This window comes from Diadema antillarum, unplaced genomic scaffold, assembly GCF_040938485.1.
Source record: "Diadema antillarum isolate AM-2024a unplaced genomic scaffold, OU_Dant_1.0 scf00000084, whole genome shotgun sequence".
Lineage (NCBI taxonomy): Eukaryota > Metazoa > Echinodermata > Echinoidea > Diadematoida > Diadematidae > Diadema > Diadema antillarum.
The window spans coordinates 57,196-74,725 of record NW_027270973.1 but is presented as its reverse complement, the minus strand read 5'-3'; the positions used below and the strand labels follow the sequence as shown (position 1 = coordinate 74,725).

The 17,530-nt window shown below is 39.1% G+C and overlaps 1 protein-coding gene across 1 annotated transcript in view; it reads left to right on the top strand.

The window, feature by feature from the left end:
* Positions 1-17,530, top strand: part of LOC139717889 (bridge-like lipid transfer protein family member 2) — a 61,461-nt gene that overhangs the window by 9,019 nt on the left and 34,912 nt on the right. Inside the window, exons 8-22 of the mRNA XM_071629377.1 lie at positions 83-169; positions 1,015-1,060; positions 2,520-2,576; positions 3,766-3,857; positions 4,236-4,294; positions 4,995-5,119; positions 8,779-8,846; positions 9,207-9,478; positions 11,292-11,480; positions 12,228-12,354; positions 13,852-14,104; positions 14,663-14,769; positions 15,050-15,136; positions 16,158-16,269; positions 17,273-17,474. Of these exons, the coding sequence (XP_071485478.1) occupies positions 83-169; positions 1,015-1,060; positions 2,520-2,576; positions 3,766-3,857; positions 4,236-4,294; positions 4,995-5,119; positions 8,779-8,846; positions 9,207-9,478; positions 11,292-11,480; positions 12,228-12,354; positions 13,852-14,104; positions 14,663-14,769; positions 15,050-15,136; positions 16,158-16,269; positions 17,273-17,474 (1,883 nt within the window). The remainder of the gene's footprint in view (positions 1-82; positions 170-1,014; positions 1,061-2,519; positions 2,577-3,765; positions 3,858-4,235; positions 4,295-4,994; positions 5,120-8,778; positions 8,847-9,206; positions 9,479-11,291; positions 11,481-12,227; positions 12,355-13,851; positions 14,105-14,662; positions 14,770-15,049; positions 15,137-16,157; positions 16,270-17,272; positions 17,475-17,530) is intronic.

Below are 17,530 nucleotides of genomic sequence, written 5' to 3'. Positions count from 1 at the left end.
TCTTATGTGAATGAAAATGTAAATATTTGTCTGACCCTGCCCCCCCCCCCTTCCCTCTCAAACTGCTGACCTGTGACCTCAGAGTGATGGAGACCAGTCGCACGTCGCACAAGCATCGGTCAGTCTAAAGGTGTCCACACAGATTGACCTGATGCAGAGAGTTCTTACGGTAAGGTCATACTTTCATCCATGAAACTTTGACCTAATAGGCATACGTGCCAACAACCTTTGATGAAGTAGTACTGATGGTAAAGTTGCCTTCTCCCAAGACTTCAGTTTTTTGTAAAATGTAAAACCATGTCCCTGAACTCACTTGGCACTCAGCTACTCAGTGTGACAAATTACATGTAATACGCATGGTGACATTGCATGGACAGTTTTTACTTACTTATTACAGTTACGTTGTAGTGTAGCTTTTGAAGAGTCTACATAGAAGGAAGAAAGAATTTCTTCATGAATATCTATGAAGGATGATTAATATGAGCACATGGATTGCAAAATGGCACAAAGAATTTAAAAGGTTGTGGCTTGCAAGTTACCTTTCTTCTTCAACCGTGCAAAAAAAAAAAAAAAAAAAAAAAATGTGAAGTATAATTATGCTCATCTGATGACAAGGATTTGTCCCCCAAAAATCCAATTGCTTTTTTAAATAAAGTGTATTTCCCCTAATTTGTTTTCTTACTGTTAAATTTCATATTCTGTTCAAATTGTGTGTTCCATTTGTAGTCAAATTGTTAAAGCATGCAGAATTGACACTTAAATGGGATTTAATTTGGAACGTTAAATTTGTGTTCTTCTCGAAGGATGTGTTATTGGTTTGATTTAGTTATTCACTTTGATTGTACTTATTTTACTGGCAGCTAATCACGAATGTATGTATCAACATTATCTATTCTATCTGTGCAAAGGTAGGCTACTAGAGCACTATGACTTATTTCAAAGATTTTCATTTGGAAACAAGTTATAGTTTCATGGCATTTAAATACATCATTTTCATGTTTTGCTGTGTCATAGACTCTCTTTGTGGAAGTTGGAAGTCCGAACATCACAATATATGATGGTAAGTTTGGATACAATTTATCGTCTACTACTGTGACTGAATTTTCATCAATATCTGACTTCTTTGACCTTTAATACATGTGAATGCACCTTTTCAATGTCAAAACCAGGATAGATTAATTTTTCTGGTTTTGTGTTTGTTTTTGAGAGCTCTTTTTCATCTCTTTCAGATAACAATTTCAATTGTCGGTAACAATACTTTTGTATGTAATGTGTGTGGATCTCACAACATCATTTTCTATCACTAACTATTTGTTACGCTTACAGCTGATGACTAATGTGTAAGTTTCTTTGGATAAAGACCAGTCAAATGTGAAATAAGCATGATTCAAGAACAATGCATTGAAACCTACCACTGTATACTTGAATCTGAGACCAAGACATGAAAAGCAAGGATTTTAATTGTGCAGCAAATGTTTTTATGAGAATATGCAACAATCATACTCTGCATGGTAAAAGTTATCTTTTATGTGTTCTATCTTGCTTTTGAAGCTACCTTCCAACCCAGGATTCCGACAGGTAGTATCAGAGCTTACAGTTATTTGATGCAGAATATTCTGAATTATTTATATTGCAATGACAAAGACATCCACGAAAGATGTTGATCATGATCATCAAATTCCCAAATTAAAAGAAAAGACAGCCACTGCAAAGCCTCCATTCATAGCAACCTTCCTTATTCGTCATCATTTCCCTTCCCTTCATCTTTCTCTCTCTTTCTCATCTGAGTCATATGATAAACACATTTATTCTTCTATTGAAACAAAATATGCGCTGTCCATAGCATGACAAAACCCTCTCGATCTGTGCTGTACTCCGTTGATGCACACAAATTTGTGACATCATCGTGAGTTGTGTTGCATAAATGATTACAGACTCCCAGCTTCCCTCTTTGTTGCCACAAAATTGATGAAAGTGTGTTATGAAACAGTGAGGAATCTGTTAGACAATTTCTGTGCCCCTCCCCCCCCCCCCAACACACACACACACACCCAAAGAAGAGGGAAAAATATAGAGCAAGAAATGTTGGGAGAGCTCTCTTGTAAACTGTGCAGTGCATTGGCCCAGTTTGGAAAGGGACCAATATGTAGCACAAAACAAAACTATGTACTATATTTTCAGTGAAATCATTGTCATTACAGGAAAGTCCAGATTTTTAGCATGCAGAAAATTTCAAATATGTGTGTGTGTGTGTAAGTGTGTATATTATGACATTTATGAAAGTCACTTGCAGAAGTTATGAGTCTTTATGATAGACTCGAATAGGGCAGAATGACATAAATTCTCAAAACTGTCACTTCATTTGTTTCTTCTCTGTGTGTGTTTATTAGGGTGGACAATTCTTGGGTGTGTTCTATCAGTCATTTCATTTTAGCTATTTTTTTTTTCTGAACCTATCATTAATAATCACCACCTCTGCACATTTCTGGTAGCCTCACTTTTCACGTTCCTCGTTTCAGGTTTCTTGCCCACTGGTCTCACACGAGTGTCTAAAGCAACCCCTGCTGTGATGCCAGGTAGAAATAACAGAATATTGAGGGAAATAACCAACAATAATATCCTTTTAGACTCTTTGATTTGTTGTTGTTGTGTGTGTGTTTTCTATTCTTGCTCTTAATCACATTAGGCAGTGAAAATAATGATTGTTGTTATGATTACTATAATTATTTTCATCGCTATCATCATTATTATTGATATGATAGTGGTGATTATGATGATGGTAACTACTATTATCATCATCATCGTCATTCAGCTATAATCAAATTTTGCTGACAGTTGTTGAGGGTGTGTAGTTACATGGCCTGGGCCCCGTTTCATCAAAAGATAAATCAATTTTAAATTTCCTGACCACACAGGTTGCCATAGACTTACAGTTGAAATCAATTATATAATCAATTTTAAGTCTTCATAAAACAGGGCCTAGAGGTATATATTTATCAGCCTATTATTTTCATTTGAGCAGTGGTAATCTCCATTACTCTGAAAGTGGAAATTTTTCTGTATTTTGAGCAACCAAAAACACATGCAAAAATAAAAGCACACAAATGTTTTTGCTTGTTGTATTTAATACAAATGTTTTAATTCCACAGAAAAAAAAAATATTGTGTTATCTGACCATGTGCGAAATATTATTGGCTGTCGATTCGCACAAAAATGTCCTCTTTTTCAGTATATTATCAATTTATTTTGTTCATTCAACATGATTATTTGCCAGTAACAGGATTGAGTAATACTCTCAACAGAGATTTGTCAGTGACCAAAAAAAAAAAAAGACAAACACCAAGTTATAGAATAATATATTAGTTAAAACTTATATCATGTCTTCAAGAATATTTGTCAAAATTTGTTTGAGTTTCATTAGTCCAAACCATCGTTTCTTGCAAAGTGCTCTTCTCCCCCTTCCAGTTCTTTTCCTTTTCTACTTCATTTCTCATGCAAAGTGAAGAAAAAACAGGATATATTGTCCTCCTCTGTGCTGTACAGTACAAGAAGTAAATGATTTGCTGTCATTCATCAAAGCATTCATACCTGCAGCATGCCAAAAATTTGTATCTGCATATTCATTAAATGTAATCCGGGTAGATTTTCTAATGATTATTGTTGGTTTTTTTTTCCTTAAATGACTTCCATATTCATGCCATGTAGAAGTATGATTGTGTCTTGGTCGTCTTTGGTATACTTAGTAATGGTCTTTATGTCCTACAGTGCAAGAGGAATTTGTCGATGCACCATCAACAGCACAGCATGAGAATGCTCTGGCACAGAAACTAAAAATCATCACCAGAACTTTTCCAGAGGTAAGATTTCCACCTTATGGCTGACTCCAAAACTCTGTGTTATGAATAGTAAAAGACATCTTTGTTTTTCATTAGAAAGGGCAATACAACACTGTATATGTCTTTAATGTTGTTCACTGCAACATACAAGATGCCACATGCTGTGGAAAAGGAAATTCTGGCCAGAGTTACCAAATGAAATGACATGGCCGAGTGATGATAGTGTCACATAATTCCAGAGTGGACCTTACCTGAAAATTCTAAGCATGTACCGATTAAACACTATTTTCTGAAAACATTGCCTCTTCTGACCCTATACCACACCAGAGACAGTATTACTAGGGAGTACCGTAGTGGTAGAGTGTGGCTTGCTATTTCTCTTCTCTTTGCTCTCAACAGGAGGCATGTTTGGACATCACGGCAGCTTCTTGGCAGATGGTCCTACAAGGAGGCCAAAGGTATGTATCTGTAATGCTTTCAATCAATGTTTTAAAAAATTGCTTTGAATGTTTCTTGTTGGAGTGATTACAATGTCTCTTCCATTCCAGTCATTCTCAAGTGTGATGAGGAAGATGAAAGAAAAACAATTTGTGCAAAAGCAAGAAGGATCCACTTTACTTTTAGTTATACATTGATGTGATTAAATTTCTCAGGAAGGAGGTACAAAGGAGTTTTATTCCCAAAGAGATAAATCATTGACAGTTGTGAGCTAAGAACTGGAAATCTATTCTTCTTAACCAGCAGCATTCTTTTTGTTCTGCATAGTTTTACATTGAGGTCTCAATGATGAAGAACTGGTGAATGAAAGTGAAAAACAAAGTGTTAATTAAGATGATACAAATTACTGTGTTCATGTTTTTCTGTGCAAGTTTTGTTCCAGTTCTTGGTGGGTACGTACATGTATATATGCTTCAGTTGTTCAACTGCTAAATGAATATTCCTGTCAACAACGATGATAATGATGAGGATAATGTCAATGATATCAATGATTATGCTGATAATGATGATAACGATGGTGATGATTAAACTATGATTGTGATGACGATGATAATGGTGGTAATGATAATGGTGATGGTGATGATAATGATGATGCTAAGAATTACTGATGTTATACTGAAACAAAGTTTGCTGTGGCATGATATTTTTTTTTTTTTTCAGGTCACTTCAGTTCAACACCCAGAGCATCACGCTGACCAGTCAGCTAGCCAGCCGGGAGGGCATCATCTGCTCACAGAATGAGGACCTCTTGCTGCCCCCACTCACCTGTCATCTAACATGCTCAGGTAGACGTCATTGACTGGAGGAGCGGGACAGAATAGTCACTCTCAATCTTGGCTGTTCTACTGTTTTATTATGGTTTATTTATAATGTGAAATCCTTTTGAACTTCTGAGCCATCTCACTTTTGATCCATTGATGCACAGTAGATATCAAGAAGCTAGTTTGCTAGTGTATACAAATTTATTGATATAGCTTTCCTGAAAAACTACTTATGAGTTGGTTGATGCATCTGTTCAATACTTTGGAATAATATAGTTGCGTTACAGTGCACTCAACGGCGTAGCCAGGATTTCATCTTAGGGGGGGAGGGTGTGGGAGGGGGGTGTCCCCCCTCCTACGGTAAGAACTTTTTGCATTTTGATGTTGTAAATGGTGCAATTTGATGCATGTTTTTGCGCGTTTTATCGAACTAAGAACTGGCGAGTGTTATCTCCACCCTTCCCTTCCGATGGAGCTTTTGCCTTTTTAAGGTTGAAATTGAGATATCTATCGTATACGCATATTTGATGGAATCAACATTTGGGAAATCACCAAAAAAAAAAAGAATGGGGGGGGGGCTGAGGGAGGAAAGGGTCGATTAAAAGGGGAAATTCCCCTTATACATGAGGGAACCTTGAGTTTTCGGAATATAAGTGATAAGTTTTGTGCACTCAGAATTATTCATAATATTTTGTAAATCTAAAAAGTGTACTTAGCTAGGGAAAGAGGTACAGAGGGGGAGGGTTTGGGAGGGGGTCCCAAGCACGAGAGATTTTGCATATTTTGAATTGAAATTCAACGATCTGGTGCACACTTTGAGTGAAATATTTAAAATAAATATATCTTATTTGATGAAAGGTTGCAAAGGAGACCCGCTTCATGTGCATACAGTATACACGCATTTTTTTTTTCCGCCTCCCAAATCCCCGGTCCAAATCTTAGGGGGGGCGACCGCCCCCATCGCCCCCCCCTGGCTACGCCAGTGAGTGCACTCCCATTATAACGACTGGGAGTGGGACTGGTGTGGGAGGGGGGTGTCCCCCCTCCTACGGTAAGAACTTTTTGCATATTGATGTTGTAAATGGTGCAATTTGATGCATGTTTTTGCGCGTTTTATCGACGTGAAACACTCCCACTTGTTTATGGTAGCAGTTTATTTTGATGTAGATTATTATTGAACAATTTGCCTATAAAATGGTATAATTTAGATACACTTCTTGTATTAATTCTTTTCACTAAATATCATGAACGCGACTGAACCCGAGCGAGCGGAGCGAGCGAGGGGGATGGGGAGGGTGTGGGAGGGGGGGTGTCCCCCCTCCCATGGTAAGAACTTTTTGCATTTTGATGTTGCAAATGGTGCAATTTGATGCATGTTTTTGCGCGTTTTATCGACGTGAAACAGTCCCACTTGTTTAAGGTAGCAGTACATTTTAGTGTAGATTATTATGGAACAATTTGCCTTTAAAATGGTGTAATCTAAATGCACTTCTTGTATTAATTCTTTTCACTGAATATCATGAACGCGACTGAACCCGAGCAAGTGGAGCGAGCGAGGGGGGAGGGGAGGGTGTGGGAGGGGGGTGTCCCCCATCTGACGGTAAGAACTTTTTGCATTTTGATATTGCAAATGGTGCATTTTGATGCATGTTTTTGCGCGTTTTATCGACGTGAAACAGTCCCACTTGTTAAGGTAGCAGTACATTTTAGTGTAGATTATTATGGAACAATTTGCCTTTAAAATGGTGTAATCTAAATGCACTTCTTGTATTAATTCTTTTCACTGAATATCATGAACGCGACTGAACCCGAGCAAGTGGAGCGAGCGAGGGGGGAGGGGAGGGTGTGGGAGGGGGGTGTCCCCCTGTGAGAACTTTTTGCATTTTGACGTTGCAAATGGTGCAATTTGATGCATGTTTTTGCGTGTTTTAATGAGTTGAAACAGTCCCACTTGTTTATGGTTGCAGTATATTTTAGTGTAGATTATTATTGAACAATTTGCCTATAAAATGGTATAATTTAAATACACTAGTCTTCTTGTATTAATTCTTACACTGAATATCATGAACGCTGTCTGTTCAGCAATCAAGCAGAAAAAGCATGCACACGAGGGTGTAGATAGGGGCATATCCCCTGCCACACGAAGGTGATTTTGCGTTTTTAGAATTGAAATAAAGCGATCTGGGTATAGCCACAGTCTACTTCTATGCATGGCGGGGGGGGGGGGGGGGGGGGCGAGCAGGGAGAAGGCGTTGGCGAGTGTTATCTCCACCCTTCCCTTCCGATGGAGCTTTTGCCTTTTTAAGGTTGAAATTGAGATATCTATCGTATACGCATATTTGATGGAATCAACATTTGGGAAATCACCAAAAAAAAAAAGAATGGGGGGGGGGGGCTGAGGGAGGAAAGGGTCGATTAAAAAGGGAAATTCCCCTTATACATGAGGGAACCTTGAGTTTTCGGAATATAAGTGATAAGTCTTGTGCACTCAGAATTATTCATAATATTTTGTAAATCTAAAAAGTGTACTTAGCTAGGGAAAGAGGTACAGAGGGGGAGGGTTTGGGAGGGGGTCCCAAGCACGAGAGATTTTGCATATTTTGAATTGAAATTCAACGATCTGGTGCACACTTTGAGTGAAATATTTTAAAAAAATATATCTTATTTGATGAAAGGTTGCAAAGGAGACCCGCTTCATGTGCATACAGTATACACACATTTTTTTTTTCCCGCCTCCCAAATCCCCGGTCCAAATCTTAGGGGGGGCGACCACCCCCATCGCCCCCCCCTGGCTACGCCAGTGAGTGCACTCCCATTATAACGAACACAGTTATAGCGAATTCCTGTTACAACGAAGTAAAAATCCAGGCCACAACATTATCCACTCTATGCATTTTTATTGTTTATTTGTTTGGTTAAAACAAAATTTTGATATAATGAAAGAAATCTGCCAGTCCCAAGGACTTTGTTATAACGGGAGTCCACTGTATGGGCTGTTGTAGCAGGTGTGGAAACCTGTGTTGTAAAGATATACCAGTACACAAAATTTGTATGGTTTATTATGAATTACTCTATTCAGCTTTCTAAAGGAGGCTTTAGTTCTTACAGCTTAAAATTTCAAAAGGTAACGGTGTGTCATTGTGACTGGTTGTGTGATCCCTTGAGGAAGAGGAAGGATTCTAAATGCAAGGACTTTGGACAATATTGACACAATTCTGGCTCCAAACTATCAATATCATGCCCCATTCATACGACATACACTGAGCATACTACGTTGCTTAGACTCTGGAAATTTATCCAATTTATGCTCCACTCATTTGAAACCTTCTGAAATGAGCGGTCAAAGTTCTAAGTATTGTTGTCCAAAGGCCTCGCATTTAAAACCCTTCCTTTTCCTCAATTAGTACTTCGTCCATTGATAATCACAGAACCAGTCACAACAGTAGACTATGGAAACCGTGAATGCTATGTGCTATTCTTTTCAGTGATTTATGCCATGTGGAAAAGGCCTATACACTGCATGTACGACATACGTCCACATACATAGGTTAGTCTCTCTTTCTGAGCTTGTGTAATTTTTAGGCATTTAACAATGATTGTATATGTAAAAATTTGACCAATAGAAGTTTTGATAAGCAGAATATCTGAAATGCTAAGTGTATCTATTAAAACATTCTTTGCAGGTGTTGAAATTGTGAATGCAGCTTCAACAAAATTGCTCAGGATGACGAGTCTCAAGACGTACCTTGTGGTAAGAATATCCTGCCATTCTGGTATTGAGATCACTCTGCCTTTGGAAACATGTTTTTAAATATGTGTCATATGATATAGATGTGCTGGAGGAGGCGAACTCTTTTTTCATGAAGATAAGATAAGTGGATACAGTGGGTAGATGGTCGAGATGTAAGTGTTCACACTGAAGGAAATTCATGAATGGACTGTGTTTCATTTTTGTAAAGTATCATTCATTTGACATTCCTGTCAAAATATGCCTGAATGGATTCTAACCATTACATTTTGTAAGGCCATTATATGGATACTTGGAGGCTAGATGGTTCGTACTCCTGTATTTTCACCTCCCTTTTTCATTTCTTGCTTTGGTTGCATGTAGATCAATGAGAGGTGCGTTCAGATCGGCATAGAACTGCAGCGAGGCCACTCCCTGTACAATGAAGAGGAGATCATATTCTGGGCTGCCTGGGTGATGGAGACCGTGGCCCAGCGCAAGCCCCGCTCCACCTCAGCCTCGTCCACAGGATCGACGGCATCGACATCATCGTCCAGGTCATCATCGCCTCCATCATCGAGGTCATCTTCACCGCCTCCTCCTCGAAAGCCATCTCCACCTCCATGCTTGTCACCACCATCTTTCACAGGAACAAGGTAGAGCTCTCCCAGCTGAGTTTGCTGATACCAAGTGCATCCATGAAATGAACATGGCATTCAATTGTAGCCGTCAAATATGGGAGAATAGATCAGTTCATTCAATCCGAGTGTCATTCAATTCCATGGCATTTAAGACTCAATAAATGTCTGTGAAAGTTCATTTAGCTCGATAATGACAGAGTGTAGTATGAAAGAAGAGCCGATCAGCACATGTTTGAATTAGATGGTGAGTTTCAATTTGAATTCAAATTTCAGCACTGTGAATGACAAGCCTGTATTGAGTCACACCAAAGTTCTTAACTTTGCATTTACACATATATACCTAAAGAGAGTTTCTCAGGAAGCAACTTGAGAAGCCCTAGAATTGGCTTCTTGAGAAAAGAAATCTTTGTGCATGGGTGTGTTCTCACTGGGCTGATAATCATGATTCTACAACATTATCTGAATATACTGTATATGACGTATATTTTGTGGGGGCTTATTTTCAAGAATTTTGCAATAGGGTGCTATTCTTGAATTTAACAATTCGCAAAAATGTAGACTCTGATTCTGACAAGAATGCAAGATGCATGCATGCATTCCTAAGATGCATGCATGCATTCTTGTATTCTATTCCTGTACTCCAGATTAGGAATTTAACCACTCACAAATACTCGCTATCGCCAATGACGTAAAAAGTACCCGGATGTGGCTTTTTCGTCAAGATTTAGTGTACTTGGTAGCAAGGGCACTTCCGGCGCGGGGCATAATTTGCACAACGCTAGCGTGCGCGTACGTGTACCTTACCTATAGCGCTGCGCCGACCACGGATACTAGTACAGTAGGCGGCTGTACCGCCCGAGTGGCCAGGCCTGTCATACTCGTACACTGTAGTCCCCGCCGGCGGCCGGCCTTGCATTAGCATGCACCACTGCACGCAGCGCATAAGCTAACACATACCGGTACAGCGTACTGCTTGATCATGCGATCGATGTGCACATCACAGATCAGTCATCTCTGCATACGCTGAAAATAAATTATGCTGGAAAATATTCACCCACCTGGATATCGTCATGGAATGCCCATCTTTTTTTTATTTGTTCTCTGTCGAAATGTCGCGAACACAATCGGGAACGAACAGTGATCTCGAACTTATCCTGTCTCCGAAGCAACTTCTTCCAAGTAAGTACGTACAATGTACGTAGGCACTAGGCCTAAATACTACCACTGCTAGTAAGTCGCGCGTGCACGTACTGCGCTGTGGAGTCATCCGCAAACTTCACCCACGCGGCCACGTCACGTCTCGCATGCCAGTAAGGGTCCTATTTCTACAGATTTTTTTCATTTATTGTCGTGCGAACAACACATGGCAGCTTCGCAGCAACAACCAATAGTCGTATTAACAGCAATTTCTTAAGAATGGAGAAATTTCAAGTCATATTAAAGCTGTAATTCAAGTTGAGAAAACAGGAAGTACATGTAGAATACGGTCGGTTGTGTGTGTAAATAGCATTAGTCACTTATCGCGCGTACGAACGGAAGTGACTTTGCTACTGGACTATCCCATAATGCACCGTAAATGACGCTTGAATCAACATCCGGGTACTTTTTACGTCATTGGCGATAGCGAGAATTGTCAGGTAGTTTTGATCCATGAAAAATTGAGACTCACTATAAAAGTATGCTGTATGCTGTTCAGTTGTAGACACTTCTCCCTCCATCAGTCATTATTTTAAAAAAATTCCCTGTCTTACCTATATCTAATATAATCAGACGAGGAAACACATAACCTGTTGCTAATCTCAACTGTTGATTTAATTTTTGATTCCAGATCAGAGTGGGAGTCGTGGCAACACTTCTGTCTCCCGGTTGACCTTGACCTCAACCTGTCTGACCTCTCGTGTCAGGTCATGTGCCAGGACGTGCCCCAGTGTGCCGTGAGACTCGCCACCCTACACGGCAGCTGGAGTGTGACCTCCGATGCAGGGAAGTCTGTCCAGAAGCCGTTTGCCTACATCAGGTGAGATGTCTCTACTGCACTTTCAATCACTATGCTGTGTAGAAATTCAGGTAATGCAAATATAATCCCTTTTATTAACCCTTTGAGGACGAGTCCTGAGTATACTCGAGCAAGCGTCTATGAGAAATATGTGTTGTAGCAAAATCAAACCGTCGTCAACGGGTTAATTATGAAATTATTTTTACACTTGCCGTATTGCAGACACGGTACAAAATCACAGCACATTGCTGGTTTACATACCAACATTCTTGCAGTATTTATTGCATTTGCAGAGACATACTGTAAAACACAATATTTTCACGGCATGAAATTTCGCAAATTGGAGCCAACAGCCTTTTTCGCAGCATGAAATTTCCGCGAGTTGCCTCTAACATTCAATGCATTATAAAGTGGAGACAAGAACTTTTGTGTGCATTTTAATTTTGTGAATTTTGGCTCTTTCAAAATTTTGGAAATTAGAATGCATGCAAACATTCCTTGTTTTAGTAGTGCTTTTGTGAGATAATTTGTTTTGAAGTATTGTTGTGTTGATATGTATTTCCTACACACTTTGTATGAATCTATTAAAATAGGATTCAACTTATTTCCAATTGCAATCAGTATTTTCATGACAGACGGAAACATAAAAGTCTTCAGCATTACTAGGCAATTGATGTTTACACTTGCTTTCCATTGACAGCAGCACAATGCTAAAGAGTTATCATCCATGAAACAGTATTCTATTTTGATGTTCTATGTAAATTTCAGAGGGAGTATGCACAGTGAGCAGCTGTACCTGCTGGTAGGTGACTCAGTGCGCACCCCCTCTGGAGCCATGCTACCCACCAGACATGTGTGGGGAACTGTTTGTGCAATAGAAGCCTTGGATGCAAAGGTATTGACACTTCTTCACACACTTAGTCTCTAACTTTATGGCATGATGTTGTCACAAGTATGGGTCTCATTTAACCAAAGCTTGGAATGAAACATAGTGAATGTCCTCATGTGTTAGGCATTATTCATGTCAAGTTGAAAAGATCTAATTTCAGTAAGGGGAAAAATGTCATATCGACTGTGTATGGTGTCTGATTTTGAATAACGTGATGCAAAGCTGTGCCAAGAACATGCAACATTTAGAGTGCAAGGTGAAGGGTACAAACTAACTTCAGTAACATATAGCACCTTTATGCAAAAAGAGTCAAGGAAAACTTCTGAAATGGATGTTGTTGGATTTGTATGAGCACTGTGATGCTATTTTCAAGCCCTTTTGTCAATTAGGCTATCCATCTTCAATACCTGACTTTCTATATATTGGACCATCTTGCTTCTGTTATCTATCTAGCTATCAATCTACAGATGTATATATCTATCCATCTATGCCCTCCTCTTTATGCACTGCTGCATCACATTGAATGTTTACTTTCCTTGTTGACCAAGATTCACTGTGTCACCAGCCCTTTGAAAACCAGCTTTTACTCTGAAAGGCATATTTATCCATGATGAAATAAATGAATAGAGTGAAATCTGTCAGTCTATCTATCAATCTCTCTCTTCTCTTTTTCTCTCTGTCTCTTTATCTATCAATCTAGCTATCTATACATGTATGTATCTATCTGATGATATCTGTTTATGTGACCCGCCACAACAAAAGGATCCAAAAGTCGCTGACGGCTGAGCTGAGAAAATCGAGTGTGAAGTCAGATCATCAAGATCAGTTAAAACTGTTGGAATTTCTGTTTTTGGCATAATGTTGTAGTCGTATGGTTCATCTATCAGTTGCTGAAATTTCTAAGCAAAAGGAGGAAAGGACAGACAAGAAATTAATGTTTTTCTGGGTCATGATTTTCCGACTTTCCACGGAACATAAACATGTCCAAAGATTTGGATTTTGCACCGCAGATAGACTCTGCCCTTAGCAACGAGGGAGTAATCTTATTGATCAGTGTGTGGCATCCTGGTTACTGATTGGTCGTGCGTAGACCACTGGCTCTAAGCTTTAATGAACATCACAGAGGTTTCTATGAGTAGACCTTCTATTGTCAAGAGGTGAAAACTGTCTTACCTCCCCGTGGTCATGATTGTGTTGGAAAGAAAACTTTGAAGGCAGTTTTCTCAAAACGTGGATTTCCTAGCCCACTCGACATGGTCTCATAAAATAATCAATATCTCTGAAACCGAGTATTTTTTTTATTTGTGTTATATATGAAAGTAAAGCGGAAGAGTGAGGGAATAGTATCATGTCATTTCCAGAAAATTGACCTCCCTCAACTTTCGGATCCTTTTGTTGTAGCGGGTCACATGGTGTGTATATGTATAGTATAAATCTGTCTGTCTGTCTATGTACATGCAAATAATTTTTTTGGGGGGATGGATATTGTTCACTATACATCAGATGGATCTGTCCCCCCTGCTTGTGGATGTTGAGTGCTCCCTTCATTCCCTTCACCTGGAGAGCTCTCCTTCCCTCCACCTCATCATACAACATGTCCTCAAGACTGTCCTAGACCTCAGGGGGCCACCGCGGCACCCCGCCGCCGCCAGACGGAAGGTACGGGTGGACCCCACCATGGGCCGCGCCCGCAGGAAGCACGGCTTTGCCCTCCGACTGGACGACTTCAACACTTTTTTTTGCAGCTCCATGAAAGGTTTGCAATAGATAGTCTAGGAATTTCAAGAACTTTGGAAATACATTAGTGACAATAAAGTGTTTCATGCATGTATGAGCTTACATTGTGAGTTTAGATCTTCTCATCTTTACATTACATTATGTTGAGTGATATCTGTAAATAGCTGGTGATTTGCTTTGCAACCTGCCCTCACAAAGTTGTAACCATGATGGCCCTATAATGTAAAACTAGCAGTCAATGATCAATATTAGGTCTCAATTGACAGTTGCCTATACCTGATACTGATAATGGAAATGGCATATCTTCCTCTACTGCACCATGTGTTATGCTGTATTCAAGTCAGACAAATTTTTGATTATTTTGTTGCAATCCTGTAAAAACATGTTATGCTATCTCTGAAAAATCCACTTCAATGAATACTGGAATGAGACCTGGTCATCATTACTGGATCAATAAACAACAGTACTTTATCCATACATTTATTTTTACTGGTTATTGACTATGTGTTAGTTAGCCTTTAGTGCAGTTTAGCTTTGTGAAGAATATAAAGACTGAAATCACATCTTTCCCTCTCAGAGAGTCTTCTCCTTCATGTTGACATGATTGAGATGAGCTCAGGCACCACTCAGTCCACCTCCATGGTAGAAGGTCTCAAGTTCCTTATCATGAACAGGGAATCCAAGGTGAGGCAACAGAGAAGTGACCAAAGCTTCACAGGAGACAAATGAGATTTTACCAAATCATATTACTTGTTTCTTATGTCTTTCTGTTTATGAATGCCCTTTGTGTAAAGTCAATATAAACATTCACTTTCTTATGTTGATAAGTGATCTTCATGTTGTAAGATGTTTGCCTCTCTGTTTTAAATGTCAAATCAATGCATATATTATGTAGCATTCACACTAATGTCCTTGTTTTTATCTGTGATGTATTTGTCATGATTTACGTTGGATATTTTGCCAGGTTCTGAACTGCCCCAAGTATGCCAAACTTCCCCAAGGCCTGCTACAAGTGAAGGAGATCTCAACAAACTACACTGAGGCTGAAAAGGTGGGTGTAAGTTATGTTGTTAAGGCCCTGAGTCTTCCAATTTACTATCGACTGGGGGGCAGTGGACGAAGTGATATTAGCTGAAATGTCCATAGACCAAATGATAAATAGACTAAATGGAATTTAGACGAACTGACAATGGACCAAATGATATTAGACGGTGTGGGGAAATCCACATTAACAGAGTGACAATCAGACCATCTGGTCATTAGAAGAAATTATAATTAGCCTAACTGGGCATAAGACCAAGTGAGGATTTGCCCAAATAAGCATTAGACGAAATCGATGGTAGACCAAATGAGTTTAGCCATTGTGGTGTTAGACAAACTGGGAAGTAGACCGTCTGATAGTAGACCAAGTGGCAATAAACTGTTGTGTAATCTTGGCAATCAGCAAGTTTAAAACAGCCCTGAAGCTGGTGGTTCATACTTAAAGCAATCGTTATTCACATCATGGGACAAAAAATTAAATGCCATCAGGAACAGTTCATCATGTTTGAACGGCTATGTTTAAATCAACTGTTGAAATTCAAGGTAGTTGAATTTGGTAGTGTCCAAAATGTGCCACTTACTACAAGTTGTGAAAATTACATTACTTACTACAAGTTGTGGGAATTGCATTAGTCTTTCACAATCCTTAAATTGTCATTAGCTGTGCTGACAATCAAAGTTTCTGATTTCATTTTTACACAATCAGGAAACTATGTACCAGTATGTGTTGTTTATTGTGTGTCAAAAAAGGCACTTAATTCATCCACATTATTTCTCCTTTTTTCTGTGTCAAAGAAAGTGGCATTCAGTCTAAATAGAATTGATCAGGAAGGTTCATAAGATATAATGTCATTTTGAGAGGGAGCAAATTTTATTTTACACTTTGATATTGCAATGGGGAAAAATGCTACATCATGGAGATCAAAATAGCTTGACTTCTGTAAGAAATGCCATCAGCATGTTGAATGGCTTAGTTACGGTGTAAATGTCATAGATAGTTATTGGTACTTTTTTATGTCAACATTTTGCAGAAAGTGATGGTTCAGCTTCCAGAAGGTGTACGGGCATCATGGGATACATCAAGTCACATGACCATCTTCCACCATGTGAAAGAGTTGCTGACCTTTGCCACTGAATTGAAAGGTAAACCACATTATCCAGTGGCGGATCCAGAGGGGGGCGCACCGGGCGCACACCCCCTCTTTATTTTTTGCTAAAACAAAAGAAATAAAAAGAAAAAAATTGGGGGGCGCTTGTGCTCCCTGTAATTTTGTAAAGGCGCTTCCCCTTTACGGAATTCCTGGATCCGCCACTGTTATCACAGGAATATGACTCTATCCACTGTCATTGCATTCATATAGCATATACTCCTTCACCTCTGCTTCTTTCGACTGTTCTTGAATGACAGAAATGAAAACAACATTCAAATACAGGCAACTCCTGTTATAACAAAGTCCTTTGGACCAGCAGTTCATTTTTATTAAACCAAAATTTTGTTATAGCCAACCAGAAAAGTACATAAAAGAATATAGATGATAGTTTTGGGACCTGAATATTTACTTCATTGTAACAAGAATTTTGTGTTTATTACAACGGGACTGCACTGTACAGTATTCATATCATTGCAGATTGTGCATGAAAAAAATATTGAACATTGTAGTATAAGAACATATAAGAACTTATGAAAAAAATTTGAACATTGTAGTATGAGAACATAAGAACTTCTGAAGTAGATAGTTGAATTATCTTGCTGGAAGATTCTGGAGTGGAGACATGTGTTGAGTTTAGGAACCTTAATTTACATCTTTTTATCACTTCAATGTACTATCAAATTATGTGAAAATATTCAGACTTGACTTGTGGCAGAAGCAGTTCAAGTGACATTTTTAAAACTTGAAATAAAGTGTGATAATTTCAGTTCAAAATTGTGAATGTTGCTTCAGTGCTTCATGTGTCGTACTCGTCCAGTTTGCCAAAGTTGTTTTGGAGTGTTTGGAAATTTGCATAAATGCTAAAAAATTGTTATGTCATACTTTAAAACATCAAAGTTCATGCAAAGGTGTCATTGTTGGTAATTGACGCTAATATCATTTTGTATGCTTTAGTGATAAAATGATAGCTTTGTTTAAAATTGTGGTTGCCATAGCAACCTTGTCTCCAGCAGGTGATGCTGGTTTGGCATTGAGCGACTCGGTTTCGTCATCATCAGCGTCCTCCTCGTCGCCATCATCATCGACATCCTCCTCCTCCTCATCATCATCATCATCACCAGCCCATTCTGATGGCATCAACGCGGTGGTCAAGGTGCGACTGATGGAGTTCCACTACGAGTTGTCCTCCAAACACAAGTGAGATGGCATCTTTGTAGAGGAACACCACTCCACGTGTATGTTCTGATTGGATT